Source organism: Rissa tridactyla, chromosome 1, assembly GCF_028500815.1.
Source record: "Rissa tridactyla isolate bRisTri1 chromosome 1, bRisTri1.patW.cur.20221130, whole genome shotgun sequence".
Lineage (NCBI taxonomy): Eukaryota > Metazoa > Chordata > Aves > Charadriiformes > Laridae > Rissa > Rissa tridactyla.
This window is the reverse complement of record NC_071466.1, coordinates 147,218,873-147,241,642: the sequence shown is the minus strand read 5'-3', so window position 1 is coordinate 147,241,642 and position 22,770 is coordinate 147,218,873. Positions and strand designations below refer to the sequence as shown.

General features: G+C 40.1%; 1 protein-coding gene across 5 annotated transcripts; it reads left to right on the top strand.

Moving 5' to 3' along the window:
- Positions 1–5,465: 5,465 nt before the first annotated feature.
- Positions 5,466–22,520, top strand: PYROXD1 (pyridine nucleotide-disulphide oxidoreductase domain 1). Of its 5 annotated transcripts, XM_054190996.1 has the most exons (13): positions 5,475–5,662; positions 9,905–9,992; positions 10,713–10,793; positions 12,814–12,933; positions 14,412–14,540; positions 15,377–15,450; positions 16,387–16,547; positions 17,563–17,663; positions 18,958–19,087; positions 19,871–19,983; positions 21,097–21,219; positions 21,508–21,645; positions 22,166–22,520. In XM_054190996.1, the coding sequence occupies exons 3-13, from the start codon at positions 10,719–10,721 to the stop codon at positions 22,412–22,414; spliced, it is 1,413 nt and encodes a 470-aa protein (XP_054046971.1). In that variant the 5' UTR covers positions 5,475–5,662; positions 9,905–9,992; positions 10,713–10,718; the 3' UTR covers positions 22,415–22,520. The 5 variants fall into 5 exon arrangements, with proteins under 5 accessions (XP_054046951.1, XP_054046971.1, XP_054046981.1 ...); XM_054190976.1 differs by lacking the exon at positions 9,905–9,992 and having other exon boundaries at positions 5,466–5,662; XM_054191006.1 differs by lacking the exons at positions 5,475–5,662; positions 9,905–9,992 and adding an exon at positions 6,224–6,590.
- The last annotated feature ends 250 nt before the right edge of the window (positions 22,521–22,770 follow it).

Sequence of the window (22,770 nt, the reverse complement as noted above, 5' to 3'; positions counted from 1 at the left end):
CAGGCTCTTTTCAGTGGTGCCCCGGGACAGGACAAGAGGTAATGGGCTCAAATTTGAGCATAGGAAGTTCCACCTAAACATGAGGAGGAACTTCTTTCCTTTGAGGGTGGCAGAGCACTGGAACAGGCTGCCCAGAGAGGTGGTGGAGTCTCCGTCTCTGGAGACATTCAAAACCTGCCTGGACGCGTTCCTGTGCAACCTGCTCTAGGTGACCCTGCTCTGGCAGGGGGGTTGGACTAGGTGATCTCCAGAGGTCCCTTCCAACCCTACCGTTCTGTGAGTAGACGTAGTGCTTAGTGATATGGTTTAGTGATGGTTGGCAGTGTTAGGTTGATGGTTGTACTCGATGATATGAAAGGTCCCTTCCAAGCTAAACAATTCTATGATTCTATGGTTTTATGGTGAAAAAGCCACATTTGAACAGGCTAAACACATTGTGTTAGGTCCCAGTCAACTCCACAAACCTTTGTAAGTCCTGGTATCAGGTGATGAGATAGCACCTTGGAGTTTGTGGCAAAGAAGCAAGGGGAGACAATACAAGTGCAGAGGGATGGGCAGTGTATAAGGGATTAGCCATAGAGGTTAGTAAGTCGCAGGTGGACAACTGGACAGTACGTGAGAAACCATTGTGAAGTTGGGACTTAGGGAAGCAGAAAGCAAAAAAAAAAAAAAAAAAAAAGGGGAATTCAGATCTGTGGGTTTGACATTCAGGAAGCCATTCAGGAAGCAGTGCCACAGTGTGCAGATTGTGCGACACTGAAAGATAAAAAGTTACCTCAGTAGCCTTATAAGCAGATTCAGTGAGGCCCTGTTACTGGTCATACTGGACAAAAAGATTATATTTGACCTTTACCGAAAGCATGGGGATTACAGAACATACTGGTGATGGTAGATACATACACCAGTTACATTGCTCTGTCCCCAGCTGCACATGCTGACCAGGAAGGGACACTGAAAGGCGTGTGGTTACTGAGCCAGTGACAGGCCCACCTGCCTGCATCCAGTCGGACAAAGGGTCTCATGTTAGAGGCCAAATGGTCTGACAGTGGGCGGCGGAGCATGAAGGACACAGGGTATATCATATACCTGTCACCCCAGAGGAGCTGATCTAATGGAACGGACCAATGCCTTACTAAAAGAGCAGATGCGTGCACAGCTTCCCTCTCACACTCGCCATAACTGGCCAACAGTGCTATTACAGGTTGTAAAGAATTTGAATAGTAAAGCATGCTTCCAAGGCTATACCGCCTATCCTAGCGTCTTCTGCCGGGACATCAGCACTATGAGGTACAGTCCAGGAAGCTGACGGAGCCCAATGACCCCTCGAGAGTCAGAGGCAAGTGCAAATACCAGACTCTTCAAGGGAAACTCATCCGTGCAGGTGGGACACATGAACCAGAAGCCTCATACTTAATCCTAAAGGAGCAAACAGACATCCCTCGTTACATGTCTGAACTTATGCTGTATGTATAAAAAAAAAAAAAAGTCTTTGTGTTATCTCATGCAGAACTGCTGTGTGGAGCGTCACAGTTTTGCTTTGGATCTCTGCATGCTGTGCATCAGTGAACACGAAGTGCCGGACGTCTCTGCCCTCCAGCAGCACCAGAGCTCTTCTTTGTCTACTACATCACATAACTGGACTGTTTGGTGAAATTTGCACCACCGTGTCTTAGGGTACATGGGACTAGGGGTGGAACCTGACGGCAGGACATCTCTGATGGTACTAGCTCCAGGGTGACTGCTATCCTACACTTATTCTCACAATCAATATTTGTTTTATTACTCATGTATTATTCATTTTAGTAATTAGGTTTTTATGTAAAACAATCTTTCTAGTAGCCAAAAAACCTCGCTGGTATAATCTGCAATTTACAGTGTGCGTAGGAAAGGTCAACTGTATGTGGATCAAGGGGTGGAAGTTAGTCATTCTGGCCGGAAGATCATTGTACATCGAGGAGTTAGTGATCCACAACGCAGCTGACCTGTCTTGGCCCAAGCCTGTGCTCTACAGTGCTGCACATACAGCCTGGCCTGCCTTCAGGCTCTGCTGGGCTGCACCCATCCCTTGGCCACAGGATGAACTTAGCCAGCTAATTGCAATCAAGGAGCCCATGGTCAGCTCCCACTCAGTACCAGCGATTACACCACCTGCGTGGCCTTGCCTTTATCTGTCAGCGCAGCAACAGGTTCTCATGTGAACATCCTTTTTGTTTGACAGTCAAAATGATGAATAGAAGTGTTTTCTTGTGTAAAAAAAAAAAAAAAAAAAAAAAAAAAAAAAAAAAAAAAAAATCCTGTAAGAACTCCAAAGAGGACAGCGCTGGGTAACCTTTCCACAGGAGGGATCTGTACAGTGTGCCCACATTGGAGACCCATCCACGCTTGGGGTTCCCAGCATCTGGAGGGGCATGAGATTATCTGTCCTATCGTCTTTTTGGTACAGTGTTAGCTCCAATAAACATCATTTTAAACAATACTTTACAGAGTCTGAGTGCTTTTCTTACTGGAATCATAATGAACCTGCACCTCCTGGTGCCAAAACATTCAGGTGTTTTCCCAGAAGAAAGTCTGTCATTTTAAAAATCATTCAGATTAACCACAATGGTAATATTACATCTTCTGCCTTTATGTGAACCAAGTACTAACTGACAAAAAAATCTTCTTGGAATATCTAATGTCACTCAGCCTGTAAAATGTTTTGTGCTCTTTTAAGATGTTATCACTTCTCTGATCCCTTTCCAAGGGCCAATCAAATAGTATATCATTTTCAGTTCAACTTTATCATTCAGCCAGTGGACTGGGCATCTCTTGCCTACCTCTGCTCTTGCTGCCTGAACAATTTTTCCACCTGCTTGAAGAATGGAAGACAGGGAAAGAAAAAGAATTCCTTATAGTATGTACCTCTATAAAGACGTTATTGTCATATTCTGTACCTTAATTCATTATTCACGAGTGATACATTCCTTCTATTCCCACACAAAACTTACCATCTCGGCCCAAATCAACAAAGGCCTACAGACATCTGAGGTGCCCAAACACACGCTTGCAGAAAAGGAAGGGTGATGGAAACACAAAGTGCCACCACGGGCAGGCAGCGTGGTCGGCTTTTCACAACAGAGCCCGGAGGCAGCAGTCCCTGCTCTGCGCCGGAGCACACCGGCCGGGTCGCAGAGGATGCAGGGTGGCAGAGACCCAGTCAACATGTAACTGTACGTGTCACTTTCTCCTTTGTAGGAAATAGGGATATAGAAAAAAGTCTTTGCTTTACAGACAAGTAGATTTCTTCCAGTATTTCAGCGAGGACTCCCCCAGATCAATACTTACTCCACCTGCAACAAGGATTTGGTTCCTGGAATTTGGGGTGATTATGAGAGTCACATTTACATTTAGAATGTGAATGTTAGATAAGCAAAGCCATGCATTGAAGGCTATGTGGACACACACTGATAAGAGTGACATGGGCACCGTGATGAGTGCACAGTGATTTTCAGAGTTCCTCAGAGAACTTTAAGAGTTCTCGTTTAATAAAGAATAAAATCTACTTAATGACTATCATTTGCTTTCATGGTCTCGCATCCTCTGCTGCTTGTTTCCCATGCATATGCGCTAAGCTTGGTAAGAAGAGTCAGGAATGAATTTGCAATGGGTTACTCATACTAAAGCCGAGTTCATTACATCCCCTACACAAATTACACATTATTAATCTGGAAAATTTTTTACAGGTCTACATTCTCATCCCCTTGCTGTTGGTTAGGAACTAAAAAGGTATGCTGTAATTGTTAGCAACTATTTTCAAAGTCTTACTTTTCCCCATTGTATCTGAAATTGCTTTTTACATTTTTGTGAATGGAGGCAGTAACAACTTTTGTTGATTTGCACAAGCAAGTGCTCTAAGTAAAATGAGAATTTCTCCCGTCATTTATTGTCAACTACGGAATAAAATCCTTGGAAGGTATTCTTGTACTTGATGACGCAAGTCTACCCAATTTCTTGTGCTGTTTAGGTCAGGTCATTTACTCAGGTAATTTACAGTGGAATGGGATGTGTTCAGAGAACAGAATTTAGTTTATGACCAAGACGGCCAGCAATTGTCTGGAGTGTGAAATTACCTTCAATGCTAGGGAAAAAAGTTACTTCTTTAAAAAAAAGACAAAATGAAAGCATTTATACCTAACTGCCATTAGGAGGTGACTGTTTTGAAGACTGTGATTGATGTCCTTACAGCTACAGGAATGTCTGAACTGGCATCAGCCGTAAAATTGTGTCATTTTCTGTGGTGCACACAATTAGTAGTTTTATCTTTTACAGCTTGTCCCTTCCTCCAGGAGGAAAAAAAGCTTTGAAGGTCAGTGTTGGAATGAAAAGCACACTTACTAATACGCTGAAAATTCTTAGGGTAAACCAGACTGCAAAAGCTTCAACTCATTTTAAGCAGCTCATCTCAAACTACATGCATTGCTGGGCAGTTTATTACATGTCAACTTACTTCCTTACTTTAACACATTTCTCATATTACAGTAGAATCACAGAATGGTTCAGGTTGGAAGGGACCTTGAAGATCATCTAGTTCCAACGCCCCTGCCCTGGGCAGGAACACCTCCTGCTAGACCAGGCTGCTCAAAGCCCCATGCAGCCCGGTCTTGAACACTTCCAGGGATGGGGCATCCACAACTTCCCTGGGCAACCTGTTCCAGTGTCTCACCACCATCATAGTGAAGAATTTCTTCCTGATATCTAATCTAAATCTCCTCTCTTTCAGTTTAAAACTGTTACCTCTTGTCATATTGCTACACTCCCTGATAAAGAGCCCCTCCCCATCTTTCCTGTAGGCCCCTGTATGTAGGATAGGATAGGATAGGATAGGACCTACCACACTTCTTATCCAAGTCTCAAAAACAAAGAAAGAGAACAGCAAGGTCCTTTGCTCCCACAACCAAGGAGAAGACCAAAGTGGATTCTCCGCCTGTGTCCTGCTCGGGAAGCACCAGGTGCCCCCCCAGGGCAACACCTTGTGAGGGGTGGGTGACAGATAGGGAGAGGAGCATCCAAGGAACATCACCTCGGTGTTCGTCTTCACACCATGGCCTAAGTGATACTTTTAGTATTGTGTCCAAAAACTGATGGCAGAGGGGGTAGGTCTGGGGAAAACGCAGTCTCTCACATTTCTATGATTCTTTTTCCTGATAGGGAATGAAAAAAGGCCTGAATCTACTTTTTTATTGTTGTTTTTTAATTTTTATCTTAACCATTTGCTACCTGTTCTCTTTGGTCCCTCGACGAAGCCCATCAAAATCCCCCTCACCCCCCAGCATTCAGGCCCTGGCAAGAAGAGAAACTAAAGGCTAAATTATAATTAATTAATTAATTAATTATTCAGGGAGAAAACCTGTTTTGGGGTGGGTGAGCCAGATGTGACTCAGCCCCACCCCGCCCGGGCCCTGCCCTGGCCCTGCGGGGCGGGTACGCACCGCCAGCGGAGGAAGTTTGGCCCCTACCGGGCGCCATAGGCGGAGCGCCAGAGCCGCCGCTCCCTTCCGCGCCCCAGCCCGGACCCGGCGGTGGGTCTGGATCGGGCAGGGAAATGGCGGTCGCCTCCGGCCTTGCGCGGAGCCGGTTCGTGGTGGTGGGCGGAGGCATCGCAGGGGTTACCTGCGCGGAGAAGGTAAGGGCCGCCGTCCCTCTGCTGCCCCCTCCCCGGGGGCGCCATGTTGGCTCCGAACGCCGGCCTCGGCCCTCCCCTCTCTCGGCCCCGGCAGGGGCGGGGGGTGTCATTTCAGCCGGTGAGGCCCCGCCTCGGCCTTTGGGCTGCCGGAGGGGGCTCTGCGGCCCCGCGGCGTCCGGGGTGTCGGGGCCGGTGCGCGGGCGGTGAGTGAGGCCCGCGGGCCCCGTGCAACTGCGTGTGCGCCATGGAGGCGGCCGGCCTGCGGGGGGGGCACCGGCCTGCGCGGCTGTGGGGACCGCCCGGGTGTGAGTATACACAAATGCTTTCAGGGTCCATGTAGGAACTTCTGTAGAAACAGTTTATTAGATTTATATAGCAATTGCATAAGCGTTCTGATTTGTGCAGTAATTACATACTTTGTCCTAGGGCCCCCTCCCTAATTTTTTACAAATATTTTGTCCCTCTTGAGAACAAACAAACAAAACAACACCACCCTCCCCCCCCCCCCAAAAAAAAAAAAAAAATCCGAACCAAAAAAACACCAATCCAGCCGCAGGGATTAAATGTTACATACAATATTTATATGTCTAGAATTCCTCTTTAAGAGGTTAAAACTCTTGCAAATAACCTGATAAGGATTTACAACCACCTCATAAAAAGAGGATTAGAACTTTGTAACTTGAGAAAGGTGGCATTCCGTATGCTAGTCAAGAGGTCAGGAACTTGAAGGGGCACTGCTTGTGTTATTCCTCATAGCTGTAAAGGACTGTACTGCAGTTAAGATGAAGGCTCTTACAACGTGCTCCTTTTCATAAAAATATTGCTCTGTTTTTATTGGGCCCATGTATAGGGTTGTATGTCTGTCGAGATTGTCAGTCTCTTCAGCTTTCCATGAGGTCACGCTCTAAATTCATTGCTTGGTTTCAAGGTATTTGGTGTTTTTGAAGTAACTGGAGGTAATTTTGTACTTGTCCTGGTTTGGGAGAGAGCATCTGTCATCTTGTCATTGGCCAACCTGGCCCAAACCGTGACAGTGCTATAGTGTGGAATAAAATTGTATGTATGTTAGTTCAATGAGGACTATTTTATCTGTTAAAACTATAAAGCATTATAAAGACTCTGTTTCAGATGCATCTATTCTCTGGTGATAAAGTGGTATTATTTAATTTCTGACATATTGTATAAACCATATGCAGACTGTTATAGATTGAGGCCCAATAATTGACAGGAACCAGTCCAATTAATCAAATTAGTTTATTAAGCAAGCGGCAACAAGCAAAACAGCGCTGGGCGGCCGGGGAGTCTTTGCTCCGCCAACGGCGCACACCCACTCCCCGAAAGTAGTTGATTATATACTCTTCTGGTTCCCGTATATGTGTCAATCCTGGTATATTCCGTGTCTAAGCGACGTGTTGCTAGGGGGTCGGTCTTGTCCCGCCTCCTGATGGTCGTGAGGCTGAAGGCTCCTCATCTTTATCAGTGTCCTTGGGGAGACTCTTTTCAGCTTATCTCACAAATTAGCTCTTCCCTTTGAAGTGTTAAAACACACCAGATGCCTGTGATTTAGGCCTTGAGGTGTCAAAGTGCCCCAGACAGCACACCGGATGCCTGTGATTTAGGCCTTTAGGTATCAAAGTGCACCAGATAACACGCTGGATGCCTGCGATTCAAGTATGTGAAGAGTCGAAACAGTGTAAGTTTTCACCAGCCTTTAAGAAAGCCTGATTTGATTAACAAACATGATTCTATTTATTACACAGACTAAATTACAAAAAATATCAGCAGTGTTCTCCATCTTTATGGAATTGGTTTGTACAATTTATTAGTTTGAGAGTCTTTTCCTTTTATTTATGGTTAATGTAATGTGGACTCTGGTATTACAGACATTTAAATGCTGTATTAATATGAATAATGCCTTAAGTTGATTAAACTGTTCACGTAATTAAGGCTCTTGTGTATACCTATGTGCTTGCAAGAATAAGATTTGGGTCAATATTTAATATGCTCAGAGACTTTATATTTTCCTGGAAATAATTTAGAATTGCATCTAATTGCTACGATCCTGTTTCACAATACAGTTATTTCCAATATATATTGGATGTCTGTAGTCTTAAGTCAGTAGTCTTTAAGATTGCTATAAAAGGGATTAAAATTCATTGTTTTCTTGAGGATGCTTTCTGCTGTGTTAGTGCCACAGAGTTTGGGCTTTGTTTTCTTCCAGAGCTCACAGAGTGCGCCGCTTACTGCTGTAATTCACACCTCTTTTCTTACGCTCTTTCCTTTCCCTGGCCATTATCTTTTTTCCTGGAAAACCCAAATCAGATTGTAATGTGATGATAAAGACTTGCTGCTTTTTCTCGCCTCTTAGTACCGCAGGAAGCACAGTTAGCAGTGAGAATTAGCGGTCTTCTGGCATACGTTTTAGTTCACCAAGTCCATTAGAAGTGGCATCGTGTGTTCTAGAAAGATTTGTGTTGTACATTCGTAGCTGAGGGCATGCCTTAAATAAAAGAGGAAGATTGAACACAATTTTTCTCAGTTCTGGTTTTCAGCAAGTACAGTTCTGTGGAACATAGTGGCAATAAACAACTTGTCCATCATACTGCATTTTGGGCCTGCATTATATGATGTCTTGTAGTTCATACTTCTCAGGCAGCTGAGAACAATCATTGTATCAGGTCTGTCTAAGAAAATTCTCATAGCATTAGTTACTTTTTGAGTACATTTTGAAATATCTGACAAAATGTCTTAAAGCTGAATTTGCCTTCAAAGCTTGAGTTAGATTTATTTTCTCTGTCACAAACTGTTGCATGTCTTACATAATTTCTGCCTTTCATGCTTATATTACATTTATTTCTGGATTGTGATGACTTACACATTTCCATATGCATGGATAAACCCAATATTCTGTCTATCATCTGGCAGATTTCTAATTTTAGTATTTTAAAAGGTAAAGAAATGCAATAACCTTAATAATAGTGAATGAAAGTTTCAAACAACCATTAAATTGTAATAAGAGGGCAGGAGTAAGCATTTGAGCATGTGTAAGTAACACTGAGTACATAATGGCAGTCTTAAAATTTTGGTTTACCGTGTATATCAGATGATTATTACACAGAATCACAGAACGATTTGGGTTGGAAGGGACCTTGAAGATCATCTAGTTCCAACGCCCTTGCCATGGGCAGGGACACCTCCCACTAGACCAGGCTGCTCAAAGCCCCATCCAGCCCGTCCTTGAACACCTTCAGGGATGGGGCATCCACTACTTCCCTGGGCAACCTGTTCCAGGGTCTCACCACCCTCACAGTAAAGAAATTCTTACTTAAACCTAGTCTAAACCTGCCCTCTTTCAGTTTAAAACTGTTACCCCTTGTCCTGTCACTACAGGCCCTGGTAAAAACTCTCTCTCTGTCTTTCTTTTAAGCCCCCTTTATTTATTGAAAGGCCACAGTTAGGTCTCCCTGGAGACTTCTCCAGGCTGAACAACCCCAGCTCTCTCAGCTGGCCCTCGTAGGTGAGGTGCTCCAGCCCTCTGACCATTGACCGTGGCCCTACTCTGGACCTGCTCTAACAGGTCCATGTCTGTCTTGTGCTGGGAGCCCCAGAGCTGGATGCAGTACTCCAGGTGAGGTCCTGTGGTCTGCTGGCCACACTTCTTTTTATGCAGCCCAGGATATTGTTTGGCTTTCTGCGCTGTGAGCACATGTTAACAAACCTTATCTAATTGTTCATCAACCAGTATCCCCAAGTCTTTTTCTGCGAGGCTGCTCTTAATCCCTTCATCCCCCTGTCTGTACTGATACTGCTGACTGCCCCAGCCCAGGTGCAGGACTTTGCTCTTGGCCTTGTTGAACTCCATGAGGTTCACATGGGCCCATTCCTCAAGCCTGCCAGTGTCCTCCTGGATGGCATCCCTTCCCTCTAACTAATCGACTGCACCACTCGGCTTGGTATTATCTGTAAACTTGCTGAGGGTGCACTCAATCCCACTATCTGTCATTAATAAAGATATTGAACATGATGATGTGCTTTCTGTAGTTTTTCTGAGGCTTATTAGGTACGGCTGGGAGCAGCTGCTGCAGCACAGTGTGTTAACGTGTCAACTTTCCTTCCCGTTGTCTGTCAATACAAAGCATACAGCTGCAGTATGCAGGAAGCACTTTAGGGATTCAGGATATGAAGTGTGAATTACACTAAGTTTTACGTAGCATCATTAAATTCATTTGTATTTGCCAACAGTATGACCATGTGAATCTCGCTGAAACCAGCAACAAGATTTCACCACTTTCACCTTCAGATTACTGTGTTAAGAGTCCTTCTTTCTGAGGTACAGGAATATGTGCTAGTCCCTTTATAGCTCAGTTGTTCATGTACAACATGAAGTGTGCTTCTTGGTGGCTTATACAGCTGTTCTGTTCACCTGTAGAATGCTGGTGACAAGGAGCCCTGTACTTTGTCTGTACCTCAGAGATGAGCAGTTTGTGCTTGACAGAGCTGATTCATGTTCTGTGGCAGAGCAATGTACATTTAAAATGGGAAGTCTTCACTTGGCTTGTGGCCTGTAAAAGTCTTATATTGCTTAGTAGCACTCTGAAATGATAATCCATTCATCAGTTTAAGAAATAGCATTTAAAGTAGCCGATAGGAATCAGCATTTCCTCTGTCAAAATGAAATCTGTGAAGAATTAGTCACTACTACGCGATAAAAAAAAAAGTATGTCCAGCAACTGGGTGTCTGCAGAAATCATATAATCGTAGTGTGTTCCTGCAGTTGGCCTTTAGAATACTGTGACAGTAGTCTTTTGAGTAGTCATTTATACCGTAGCTGCAGTTCTTGAAGATATGGATTAAAATCTTTGGTCTCCAAATTCTGTTCATTTCAGTCATTATCCTTCCATAATCTTGAAGTAGTGCCTATCTGATAGGATTCTACAAGACTAAAGTAATGTAATAACATGTATTACTTTTCACCAATAATTTTATTGTCTTAAAGTCAAAATCTATTGATGACTGTACTCACTCATCATGATTTCTGTTTCTTTACAAGCTGGCCATGGAATTCCCCTCAGAAGACATTTTTTTAATGACAGCTTCTCCAGTTATAAAGGCTGTAACAAATTTCAAACAGGTAAGAGAGACTTAATTTTTCTTATGGTAAGACCTCTTCAGAAGTTTGTATCTGTACAGATAACTTAGAAACTAATCCTAGTTCTAAATTGTAGAATTATAGTATAGAATTACAAGAAGGGATGTAGAATATATAGAATTAAATAGAAGGGATATATAGGATTATAAAAAGAGATAGCCTTCTATGAAATTGCCTTCAGCTTTATCTACATCTCCAGCAGCTGGTGATTCAGTGACCTCCTTCCTGCTGGTTTGAAAAAGAAAATTAAATCCACACACGAGTTCAGATTTCTGGATAGAGGTTCATTAAGATAGTTTTGCAGAGGTACTCAGATCTTGGAAAAGCACTGTTCTTTTTCCCACTTTGAGGGAACTTTAAACTCTACCACAGGACTGGATTGCGCAGAACTGAGGATGCAAAGCTGCCAGCCAGTAAGGTTTTACTCTGAGGGAAAGTTTGGACACCTGGAGCTGGGCTTCCACCTGGCATTTATGTTCATGACTCTCTGAAACATGGTATCTAATGGGTGAGGCATATCTCATGACAAGTAAAGAAAGACCACTCTGCAGTTTATCTGGCAGCCTGGTTTTAACGGAACTCTTCCTAGTGTATGAATGCCTAACTCAAATCACTACAGGGGGTAAATGAAGCATAGATTTGAACGGCATTTCTTTGCATTTAGTGGCTGTAACTGGTTATCAGTATCTCTTCGTTTTCATACCATAATTTTTGTCCAGGGCTAATGGGATGCTCAGAACATAGATCACAGAATCACACGGAATGGTAGGGGTTGAAAGGGACCTTCGGAGGTCATCTAGTCCAACCCCCCTGCCAAAGCAGGTTTACCCAGAGCAGGCTGAACAGGAATGCATCCAGGCAGGTTTTGAATGTCTCCAAAAAGGAGACTCATAGATGAGAGACTTGAGAGCTCTGTGTGAGACTTGTAGAGTAACACCCAACTAAAGAATATCTTCTGAGTTTGACAATGCTGATAGTAGGGTCATGAGAATCCAGGAAAGACTTTCACACATTGCAGAGATGTAAAGTCTGTAATTTGCATTGGCAGAAGTTTTAGTATCTGAAGAATAAGGGAATAGCTAAACACTATTTGAAGGCAGCAGCATTTAAGTTTTGGACATGAGGATCTTAATTTCTCGGAATTGCAAGCATGGTATGGCTTCTGGTTCCTAGCTGTGTTCCAGACTCTTTGAATATTCAACATAACTTGACTGCTTTCCAAGTTGTGGTTTGTCTCTGGGATTTTTGTTTGGTGGTGGTGGGTTTTTTGCCCCACCAGTCTCTGAAATATCAGATAGTGACTACGGATGAGATGCTAAGTAAATACTTCGAGGTGATCTTGAATCTCTTTTGCCAAAACACTTGTTTTATACATCCTGCTTACAAGCTGAACAACAGTAAGCACTTTCCTGACATAAGGACCAACTACCTGCAACAAGAGGGTTTGGAATCGTTAGGTTTTTGAAGAAAACCAGATTATTTTTTTTAGACAGAATAAAAATATTTATTCCAGACAAAAATGTTTCTATAATTCTTCAAGCTATTTTGAACAAAAACTTATTTTCCCAAAATGCTGAGGAGAGGAAGATGGGAAAACATCGTTGAGTTATTTTATCAACGTGATAGCAACGAGAAAACCAGGGTATTAACACTCCATCAGGTAAGTTAAAAGTAGTGTTAACAACTCTAATAATATAGGCTACTTATGGAATAAAACAATATAGCAGTTAGAGCAGCCATCACGGTTCTCCATTTTTGTTTAATCTCTGGCTTTAGAATTAAAATTCCCTGTACTCCTTTGACTCTTTACCAGGAATAGGCATGAAAAGATACTGTATATAAAAAGGAACTTTTAGCACTAATATGGTAACGTGTTTTGAGACTGTGGGCTTTATGTTGTGCCTTCTTTACAGGAAACGAACATAACACATTTTGTTAAAAGCTTTAGAAAAAAAAAATGACAAATGATTCATATTTTTAAATAACTCTCTTCTTCCTACAGGTCTCCAAAACACTCGAGGAGTTTGACGTAGAAGAGCAACCGAGTTCTCTATTAGAAAAACGATATCCCAATATTAAAGTTATACAGTCTGGAGTAAAACAGTTGAAAAGTGATCAACATGTAAGTTAATGTTTTTCTCTTTCACTTTTATGTGTTTTTTCAAATTCTTTAAAAAAAAAATAAATCTAAGAAACAGGTGAGTATTTGGCGCATGAAATTCTGCTGAAGAACATTCTGGTTATTAAAGTGTTAAGTTACCAAAATTAAAAAAAAAAATACTACCTAACTTCAATTTCACTTATCACTTTCACTGTTGTTCAAGTAGAAATATATGCAGGAGATATAATTGTTGATCAAAAATTACTTCTTAATTAAGAAACCACATCTCTTAGATTTGCCACCTTAGAGATATAGCATTGAATACCTGATTGGAATAGCAAGGAAACCAGTCAATGAAGCCAATATTGTATATCAATATAGGTGTCAAAATTTCTATAACCCTTGATTGGAGGTCTCTTTGATTCCTGAACTACTGCTTGTTGCTACAGAGACCAAAATATTAACAACCTTGTGATAAAAAAGCTCAATAATTCTTGAAAGCACCAACATTTCCACCTTTTCTTCTTTCTTTTTAGCAGGAAATATGTTGCAAGTACGAGTAGTGCACAGCACATATGTTAGTGTCTGTGTCAACTCGACAACGTTATTTTTCACTTCACTTATCGGAAACTCACATTGAGAACCAAAACTGGTGTTGCTCATTTTAAGTCACAGAGATATGATTCCAGTTACATTATAATTTGCAAATATTCTGAATCGGTCACAGAGAGATGATTCCGGTTAGATTATGGTTTGCTAATATTCTGAATGAATTATGTTCTTGTATCATTATTATAATGTTGGTTTAGTTTTGGTATGTCTCTGTGAAAATGAATATTTCATGTATATGGATTTGGAGGATCTTTTGCCTCTGTTTTCCAAGAAACTTTAAAAACTCTCTCTGTGCAAAACTGCTGTAAACTATTTAGATTATGGTTTGGAAAACAACAAATAAGGTCATAAAATGTGAAGTACTGGTTGTTGCACAACAATGTAGCTTGTTTAGTGCCTACCCTTTTTCTTTAGCAAAGAACAGAATTTTCGGTCTTCATAAATTGTGTTCCAGCCTGTGCCTACTTAAGTTAACACCGGTGTACTGTTGTTGAAATGTTTTGAATGAGATTCTTAACTGCTAATACATAGTAGTGCATAGGTCTACATCTGTTACTGGGGTGGGGCGACATTGTCACATAGAAAATCGGTTCTTTTAGCACAGTTAGTGAGTACAGAGTGCCACCAAGTGGTAATCTTTATATTTCATCTTTCTTGGCGTGCACTGTGTACACTTTCCATCTTATCCATCGTATATTTAGGCTTGTAAGTCTGTTTTGAGTGTAATGCAAATAACTAACGCGCAGTCAATGTGAGTAGGAAGGATTGCTCTTTAAGAAGCCAGTTACAGCTTCTAATATCTGCAAAATACTATGACGTTATGGGAAAAAAAGCTGATGTTCTCGTAGATCTGTCTCCAGTTTTTTTTTTTCTTTTAATTTTTACAGAAAATTTTCACTGAAGATGGGAAAGAATATATGTATGAAAAACTTTGCCTGTGTGCTGGAGCAAAACCAAAATTAATTTTTGAAGGAAACCCATACGTATTAGGAATCCGGGATACTGACAGTGCACAGGTAAATGTGTTTTGGACTTATCAGTCTATAATATATTCCTGCTTCTGGTGCAAAATACTAAAAATGATTGTGGAGTGAAATGGAGAAATGTAAGATGGTGTTTGTTATTCTATATCCTTAAATAGAACACTTTCAGTAGCAGAGAAATAGCCTCAAAATACCATTAAATTAATTAGTTGCAATATTTGTTAAGTTTATAGAGAGCTCCTAGACAATATTGCTAACACGATAATGTAGAATAAATGATCTTTTGCCCTCCAAGCAGAAGCCAATCTGAAAATATAAACAGAAAGTAGGCACTGGTAGAAACTTCCCTGAGAAGGTGTATCTGGCAAGGGTTACTTCTTACAATGAAAAGTTATGGAAGGACATTATTTTTTTTAAATCCTGATTTTTTTTTTGATCAGGAATTTTTAAATTCCTAGATTTCTGTATCTCTGCTTTTTTAATGTCGTACAAATTGCTGTGAAAGTTATGCAAGTTGTAATAAAACTGGATTAATAGATATCACAATGCTAATGGTCTCTAGGACAGTGAAAAGTCTCTTGGATTCTATTAAGGGTTCTGTCAGATCGGCTTACATGTAATTATTTAACTTTTCCTGTCTCAATTTGAGACTTGTAAGGCTGTATCAATAACTTCATCCCTTAATATGATAAACTTCACAGGTTTCACTAGCTTCTATAACAGATCTTAGTATAGGTAAATGTGGATCAGTAGTCTGAGAAAATCAAAATGAAAAGACTAAGAGAGCAAGAAAATATTGAAAAGGATGTAATTAATCAGTGTGAAGAAACACATGTAAGTTGTAATTGACTTTTTCTTTCTTAATGCAGGCTTTTCAGAAGAAATTGGCTCAAGCTGAGAGAATAGTAGTGGTAGGAAACGGTGGCATTGCGCTTGAATTAGTGTAAGTAAATGACTAAATTTTAAAGATACATATGCAAATAAAATCTTTAACAATTTCATGTTGAATCTAGTGTGTGTCAGTTTGGGCAAAGGTTGGCTTATAGAATTGCAACTCTTAAAGCATTTAGTGGCAAAATCAATTACAATATTTTTTTTTCACAGTAGCAACGTTTACTGTCACATAAAATTCAGCAAGCTTCAGAAGAAGCTTTGGCACAACATAAGTACATACAGTGTTTGTCTGATTTGGCACCAACAAAGATTTCTGTCAAGATTATTAAGGGCAATACTGAAGTTATAAAACTTGTCTGGTTTCTGGAGACAGAAGATGTAAGAGGAATAGAGAGGCAGCTTATCTTGCACCCAGCCTAATTTAAGTTGATAGAGCGTTTGAAGTGTCTGACGTGGCCTTTGTCACAGGTAGGATATTGAACCCTGTGGTCCTGCACTCTGCTAGATCACAGAAACATCTCTTCTACACAAATATGTGGTCTTGGTTTGTGTTGCAGGGAATCGCTTTTTTGCTTGCACTGAATTTTCCTCTGCCCATCTCTACCAGTTTATGGTCCAGGTAATACAAACAAGATCCAAATGCCTGCTCTTAGCAGTGGGCAGTCTGGCAAAAATGCACATTTCTCCCATTGTGGGGAGCAGAAAATACTAAGTATTACTATTATAAATTTGATCTGCCTCCCCTCGTGCCCTTCCCTAGTTCAGTTGAGGTTGTGCTGGTGAGAAACCTGTCAACTTGAAGATTTATTTTTTTTTTTAATATGTTCCTTATGTAAATATTTAGAAGCAGTCATGGATTTGATTGGTTTAAAAGTCTTGGATACCTTATTTCTAGCTTCTGGAATGAAACCTGGCATGCTTCTAGTTGTGTTGCTAAGAGTAGGATCCTTTTTGCTCACTTTATCCGTTGTTTAAATGCCCACAGGTATGAAATCCAAGGCTGTGAAGTAATCTGGGCTATCAAAGACAAAGCCATTGGGAACACTTTTTTTGATGCGGGAGCAGCTGAATTTCTCATTCCAAAGCTAACTGCTGAAAAACGAGAGACTCCAATTGAATGTAAAAGAACCAAGTACACAATGGAAGGTATGGTGTTTTAGTCTCCTAACGCTGCAGCAGCAGCAGCATTTAATATTGAAGACAGTTCTATGATCAGTTAATTTAAAAGGCCATAAATAAGGTTGACTGTTAACATCAATGACATTTCCTTCTTTAAAAAAATAAAAGTAAAAAAGCGATACAAAAACCGATCCATAATTAATGTGGACACGCAACAGCATGTAATACAGTTATCTAAAAATCTGTAAAAAATCTGCTTATTTTTATATCTGTGCCAAGTTTACATTTCATTTCCTGGATTCCACCTGCTGAAGAACCTGTTCTGTTTTCTGTAATTTTTAATGTTTTTCTAAACTATGTCAGCATTAAGTAGGAAGGTGTGCTTCTTGTAATAAGCTGTTGGAGGACCAGGTGAAACCTCACGTAACATTATCACAGATGCAGTGAAACTGCAGTCTTAATAACAGCAGTTAACTAGAACTGCGCGAACAAACATTACACAAACATATATATGACCAAAATAATAACAAAAGGAAGGGCATGGCTCTAGACTTCAGATTAGAAGAATAAATTGTAAAAGAGTCAGCCTAACATCACAAAATGGCACTCAGTGTTCTTCAAATGTATCATGGTATTTTAGAATTTGCACTTTTGTGCAGTGGAGGCGACAGTGCACATTTGCTAGCAGATGGGCATCAATTTAAATATTAGCAGTGATATTAAGCAACTAAGTCTACAGTGGGTCTCCAGAACCTTGGTGCTTTTGGAATCTGGCTGTTATGAGTCCGTGCAGGCACCTGACAGTGGCGTGGTTGTTTTGGAGGCGAGTGAAATAATGAAAGGCATAAAGTTGAAAGGTGTTAAAAATACTGGCTTGGAGTCTGATTTGGCTGCAAATTAATGGGTTTTGGGACGTTGCACATTTTTGTCTTCCCTTCTGGCAACCTGATCATATTTCTCTTAATTGAGAATCCTTGTTCTGAATTCTGCAGACAATGAAGTGTGCACGCTAAATCTGATATTCTTCATCTCTTTCCTTCAGGAAGTGAGGAAAAAGAAGGACCTACAGCAGTATCTGACAAACTGGGCAGTGCCTTAGGCCCTGACTGGCACGAGGGCTTACATCTTAAAGGGACTAAAGAGGTATGGTTGTAACCTGGCTTACATTTGTTTAACTGTTGCTTCAAGTGGGTAAGGATGACAGAATGTGAAATGTCACGTTCAAGAAATGAAAAATAAAAATAAAATGTGCATGAACTGATTCTCCTGTCAGAATTAAACAGGAAAATAACGTTAACATAAATAATCTTCCGCTTAAAGAAGGCGGTCCACTGGCATGGTTTTAGCAATTTGCTCTTCAGATTGAAGCAGAAATATTGGCTTACGTATTTCCGTAGGACTGGTATCAATCCTAGCTTTAACCAGAAGCAGCGGTACCTCTGTTGTCCTGATTTTTAGCTGCCATACGTACGTTTTCTTCTGTAAAAAACAGGACAGTAGGATTTGTACAGAGGTACAGGGTACATCAGTCTCCTTCACAGCAGACAATGAAATGTGAAATCAGTAGTGGATGTAAGCATTGTGAAGAGTTTCATGTTTGAAATAAAGTAAAAATCCTTACATTTCATATATTTTTATCAAGTTTTTATTTATGACTTTCTTAGCTGTTAGGTGTTTGCATCTGTTAAACTTATTTTAAAAAAAGGCCCTTCAGAGGAGATCATCATGGATTCTACAGAAATGGCTTTACAGTACCAACTAAAGGATGTTTAGGATATTCATCATATTAATCAGTGGTGTTTCAGCTGTTGAAGGCTGTGGAAATGTGTTCATGTATTGGAGAAGTAAAATTGTTCAAGGCATGAATCTGCAAAAATACTTTATAGAAATGGGTAATTTTCCAGTTTCTGTCTCAAGCTCAGAATAGGAGTAAGTGGTTGAAATATGTGTTGATGGAACAGGATGTATTTTCTTTTTACAGCATTTAGAATATAAACATTGTAATCAGAATTGAATTCATCATAGAGAAATGAAGGATTTGAAATCCTTAAAGATGGAAAAGATGAATTTACTTTTTTCTTGTTCTGATAAGTTCTGAATTCACTTCCTGTAAATTCAGGGGAACTTGAATATGTTTTCTGTCATGCCAGGAAAATATAAATTGTCATGAGATTTCAAGGAACATCAGAGATCTGCTGAAAAAGCAGGGAAATTGCCATTTGCTGTGGTTAGATCTGTGCCAAAAAAGGAAAACGTGTAAGAACTCACCTAACGTGTCACACTTTAGGATGGGATATATATTTGGTTTGGGATTTGTTTTGGGGGTTTTTTTTTCCCCCAGTTTAGTATCGTGTCAATTCAGATGAAGGTATACTTGCTATTAAAAATACTGTTATTTGTAATCATCATGTTTACAACTTTGTCAATCTTTCTTTAGTTTTCTCATAAAGTACATATTGAAATACTATGTGAAGTAAAGAAAATACACTTACAGCAAGAATTTATCCAACTGCAACGGACTTCATTGACTTTTCCTAAGGATGAGAAAAATGTAGAACCAGATGAGGGTAGGTGCCAGTGCTGATTAGAAACAACACATTGAAGATAAAGCAGTGCTGGAGCTTGTTTGATCTTGTTTGCTGCTTTAGAGCAAATACAAATATTCCCTCCTTGTGACAGTCTGGTAAAATCTTACAGTAATAGTGGAGTTAGAGAAGAAAAAAACACGAAAAACATTTAGTGTCAAAACTGATGTAATCCTTCAAAGTAAACAGAAAAACTTATCACTTGTTTCATGAATAATTCTATCTATGAATTCCACTGAATGAAAATTACTACTTAAAATATTATTTTAATAGCCAGTTACTTTCAGCATAAGATTCTGGGAAGTCAAATCTCTGTCATTCTTTTTGCTTTTGAGGCATTTCCTGTGCATCTGTAAATTTATATGTAAAAGAATATTTGGCAGTTGTGTACATCAGAGATCAGCCCATGGGGCTGAAGCAGCGGCAGGACACAGTATTTTTCCCCTACAAATGAGGGCTTTGATTTAGGAAAACTGCGGAGAAAGTTAGTAGTAGGGCTTGGAGCTAAGCTCCAAAATCTCATTTTTCTAGTGCTGAATGAAGGTAAGAAATGTTAGAGGTAATCTCTGTTTTCTCTGTTTTGGGGGCGGGGTGGTGGGTTAATTTATTTTATTTTTAATTTTTCCCTGCCTAATCAATTAGATATTTTAAAAGATTGGGGTTTTTCTTTTATTTTATTTCATGTCTTATAATAAAATATTAATTTTATAATTAATATAACTTCTGTTGGTTACGTTCTCAGGGCAAAATTTTCCCCTTTTTCAGTGCTCTGGCCTGTATATGTGGAATTAACTAATGGAAAAATTTATGGATGTGATTTCATTGTCAGCGCAACTGGAGTTGTGCCAAATGTTGAACCATTTCTTGATGGCAATAATGTAAGCATACTGATTTCTTTTGACGTTTAAGCTGTCTTTTTAAGTAAGGTGAAATAAGCTCTTTCAGCTGGTTTCTGCTTCTGACATGAAACATTGATTGATAAAGGTTTTGAATCTTGTACAGCATTTCAAAATTGTTGGTACTGGAAATACCTAACATGATGATAAATAAATTTCATTAGTGTTCTTGGCTTATTATATTGCTGCTCATGATATATACTGATACAATATACACTGTTAAGATTAAGCCTATACAAAGAGAAAAAACATTTGTAGAATTGATTAATGTGGCAAAAGTTCAGAATAGTTTTTGTGTCAATTCTGCACCACATTCTTGCCTTACAAATCTTAAGATTTTCTCCTGGGAAGGAAGCAGTTACTTCCAGTAATTTTTATCTATGAAACTGAGCTATAAAGGTGCTCGTATTCATTGAGGGAAGTCACGCTTTGAATCGGCATCTGAACATGGATGCTGATTACAGAGTTCATGGCTGCCATGGGAATTTTCAGGCCTTGAGGTCATTCTGTCTCTATGCTCGGAGTCTGGTTTAAACCCAGCCAGCAGCTCAGCCCCACACAGCAGCTCGTTCACTCCCCAGTGGGATGGGGGAAGAGTCAGAAGGGTTAAAAGCGAGAAAACTCATGGGTCGAGATAAAGACAGTTTAGGGAAAGCAAAAGCTGTGTGCGCAAGCAAAGCAAAACAAGCAATTAATTCACTATTTCCCATGGGCAGGGAGATGCTTAGCCATTTCCAGAAAGCAGGGCTTATCATGCGTAATGGTTACTTGGGAAGACAAGTGCCATAAATACGAACATCCTCCCTCCCTTCCTTCTTCTATTGCAGGGTACAAGATCATATGGCTTTGGGGGTATCCCTTTGGTCAGTGGGGGTCAGCTGCCCCAGCTGGGTCCCCTCCCGACTTCTTGTGCACCCCCAGCCTTGTCGCTGTGGGGCTGTGTAAGCGCTGCTCAGCAACAGCTAAAATACCCGTGTTTTTTAGGAGTCTGCCACTAAAAAGTAACAAATGAGATGACTGCTTAACATAGATCAAGTTTAATTACTTAATTTAAATGATTCTTTTTCTTATTGCTGATCTGTGCAAATCCTTTAGTTTGCTGTAGGTGAAGATGGAGGTCTTACAGTAGATAAACACATGCACACGTCCCTGCCAGATATATATGCAGCTGGGGATATCTGCACGGCGGCATGGGAACCTAGTCCAGTGTGGCATCAGGTAAATCAAATCATACGATTGTGCCCTCAGCAGCACTCTAATCTACAAACTAAATTACATACTATTACGCAGATGGGAGAAAATAAAGCTCAATTGAAGCGGAAAATGGTGAACAAGTAGATAATCCTGGGTGTGTTGATGACAGATAATTCTGTCTCAGTGGCTGAAAGCCAAGCTCTTCAGCCTTTCTGAGTATAATGAAAGATGTAGTATGCATTGATGAGAGAGTGAGTGTCAGTCATGGCACAGTGACATGTATCTGTGTTTTTAAATCTTTTTCTTTATTAGATGCGACTGTGGACTCAAGCTAGGCAGATGGGATGGTACGCAGCAAAATGCATGGCAGCAGATACTTTAGGAGAATCTATTGATCTGGATTTCAGCTTTGAACTATTTGCTCATGTTACAAAATTTTTCAATTACAAGGTAAATACACTCTAACAGTCTTCAACCACTGAGTGACACACATACTGCTTCCTTATATTCACTTGCCATTGCTGAGCAGATGCTTTCATATTGACGAAACAGTTTTCTCTGTAAAATAATTAATCTTAGTTTAGATTTTTCTCCATTCATACTGACTTTGAATGCTGAAACTGAAGAGGGCAAAGATCTTTATAGATAAATTATAAATTTTAATTGGTGAATGACATTGATCTACTTTGCATCTATGTATATATTCCATTTCATTAAGGTTCTCTTCATGGATAAATTCAAGTAAGTTCAGCATGGTAACTGGTTCATTATTGGGTTTTGTATATGATATTTCAAGGTGAAGACTTTTAATTCTGTTGTGGGTTTGAAAGCCAATGAAGGGGGAAGGTTCCCTAGAGACAGAGATTTTCCTGTTAACACTTCTAAGCTTCAAAAGACTGATGTAATCAGCAGAAATGCTAAAAGACACTGCAATGATCTTATGAATGCTTTTTCCTTTTCCTTCTGTTAGGTGGTGGTTTTGGGAAAATACAACGCACAAGGCTTGGGTTTAGACCATGAGCTGATGCTGAGATGTACCAAGGGACAAGAGTACGTTAAAGTAGTGATGCAGAGTGGCCGAATGATGGGAGCTGTGCTGATTGGTGAAACGGACTTGGAAGAAACCTTTGAAAACTTAATTTTAAATCAAATGGATCTTTCCGCCTATGGTGAAGATCTCCTGAATCCAGATATTGATATAGAAGACTATTTTGATTGAACAAAACCCCATTTCCATTTTGTATAAAGTTTTGACACTGAGTAGTATGTCTTATAAAACTGTTTCCTCAGCATTACCAGAAATGAAGGATGAATGCAAATCCCTACTATGATCTTGCGTTGATCTTGTCAAAATACTCACCGGCAAATTAAATTAATCTGTGCAGAAACGCAGCAATAAAAACAAGTGGATTATTGTTGGCAAAAAGTTTTCATCTAGATTAGGTGAGCATATAAGAAAAGGGCTGTAACAGTCTGAAAAAGAGGGCTGCACTGTGCTGTTAAGATAGCACTGCATTCACTTGAATGCAAAGTAGCCTTCAATTTTAAAAGTAAATAAAACATGTTAAAACCGGT

Excerpts from the sequence above, each read along its gene's own strand:
- PYROXD1 (XM_054190976.1), top strand. The coding sequence starts at position 5,582 with ATGGCGGTCGCCTCCGGCCTTGCGCGGAGCCGGTTCGTGGTGGTGGGC. Across the intron at positions 10,794-12,813 it reads CTGTAACAAATTTCAAACAG|GTCTCCAAAACACTCGAGGA; the intron begins GTAAGAGAGACT and ends TTCTTCCTACAG. Across the intron at positions 21,220-21,507 it reads CTAGTCCAGTGTGGCATCAG|ATGCGACTGTGGACTCAAGC; the intron begins GTAAATCAAATC and ends TTTCTTTATTAG.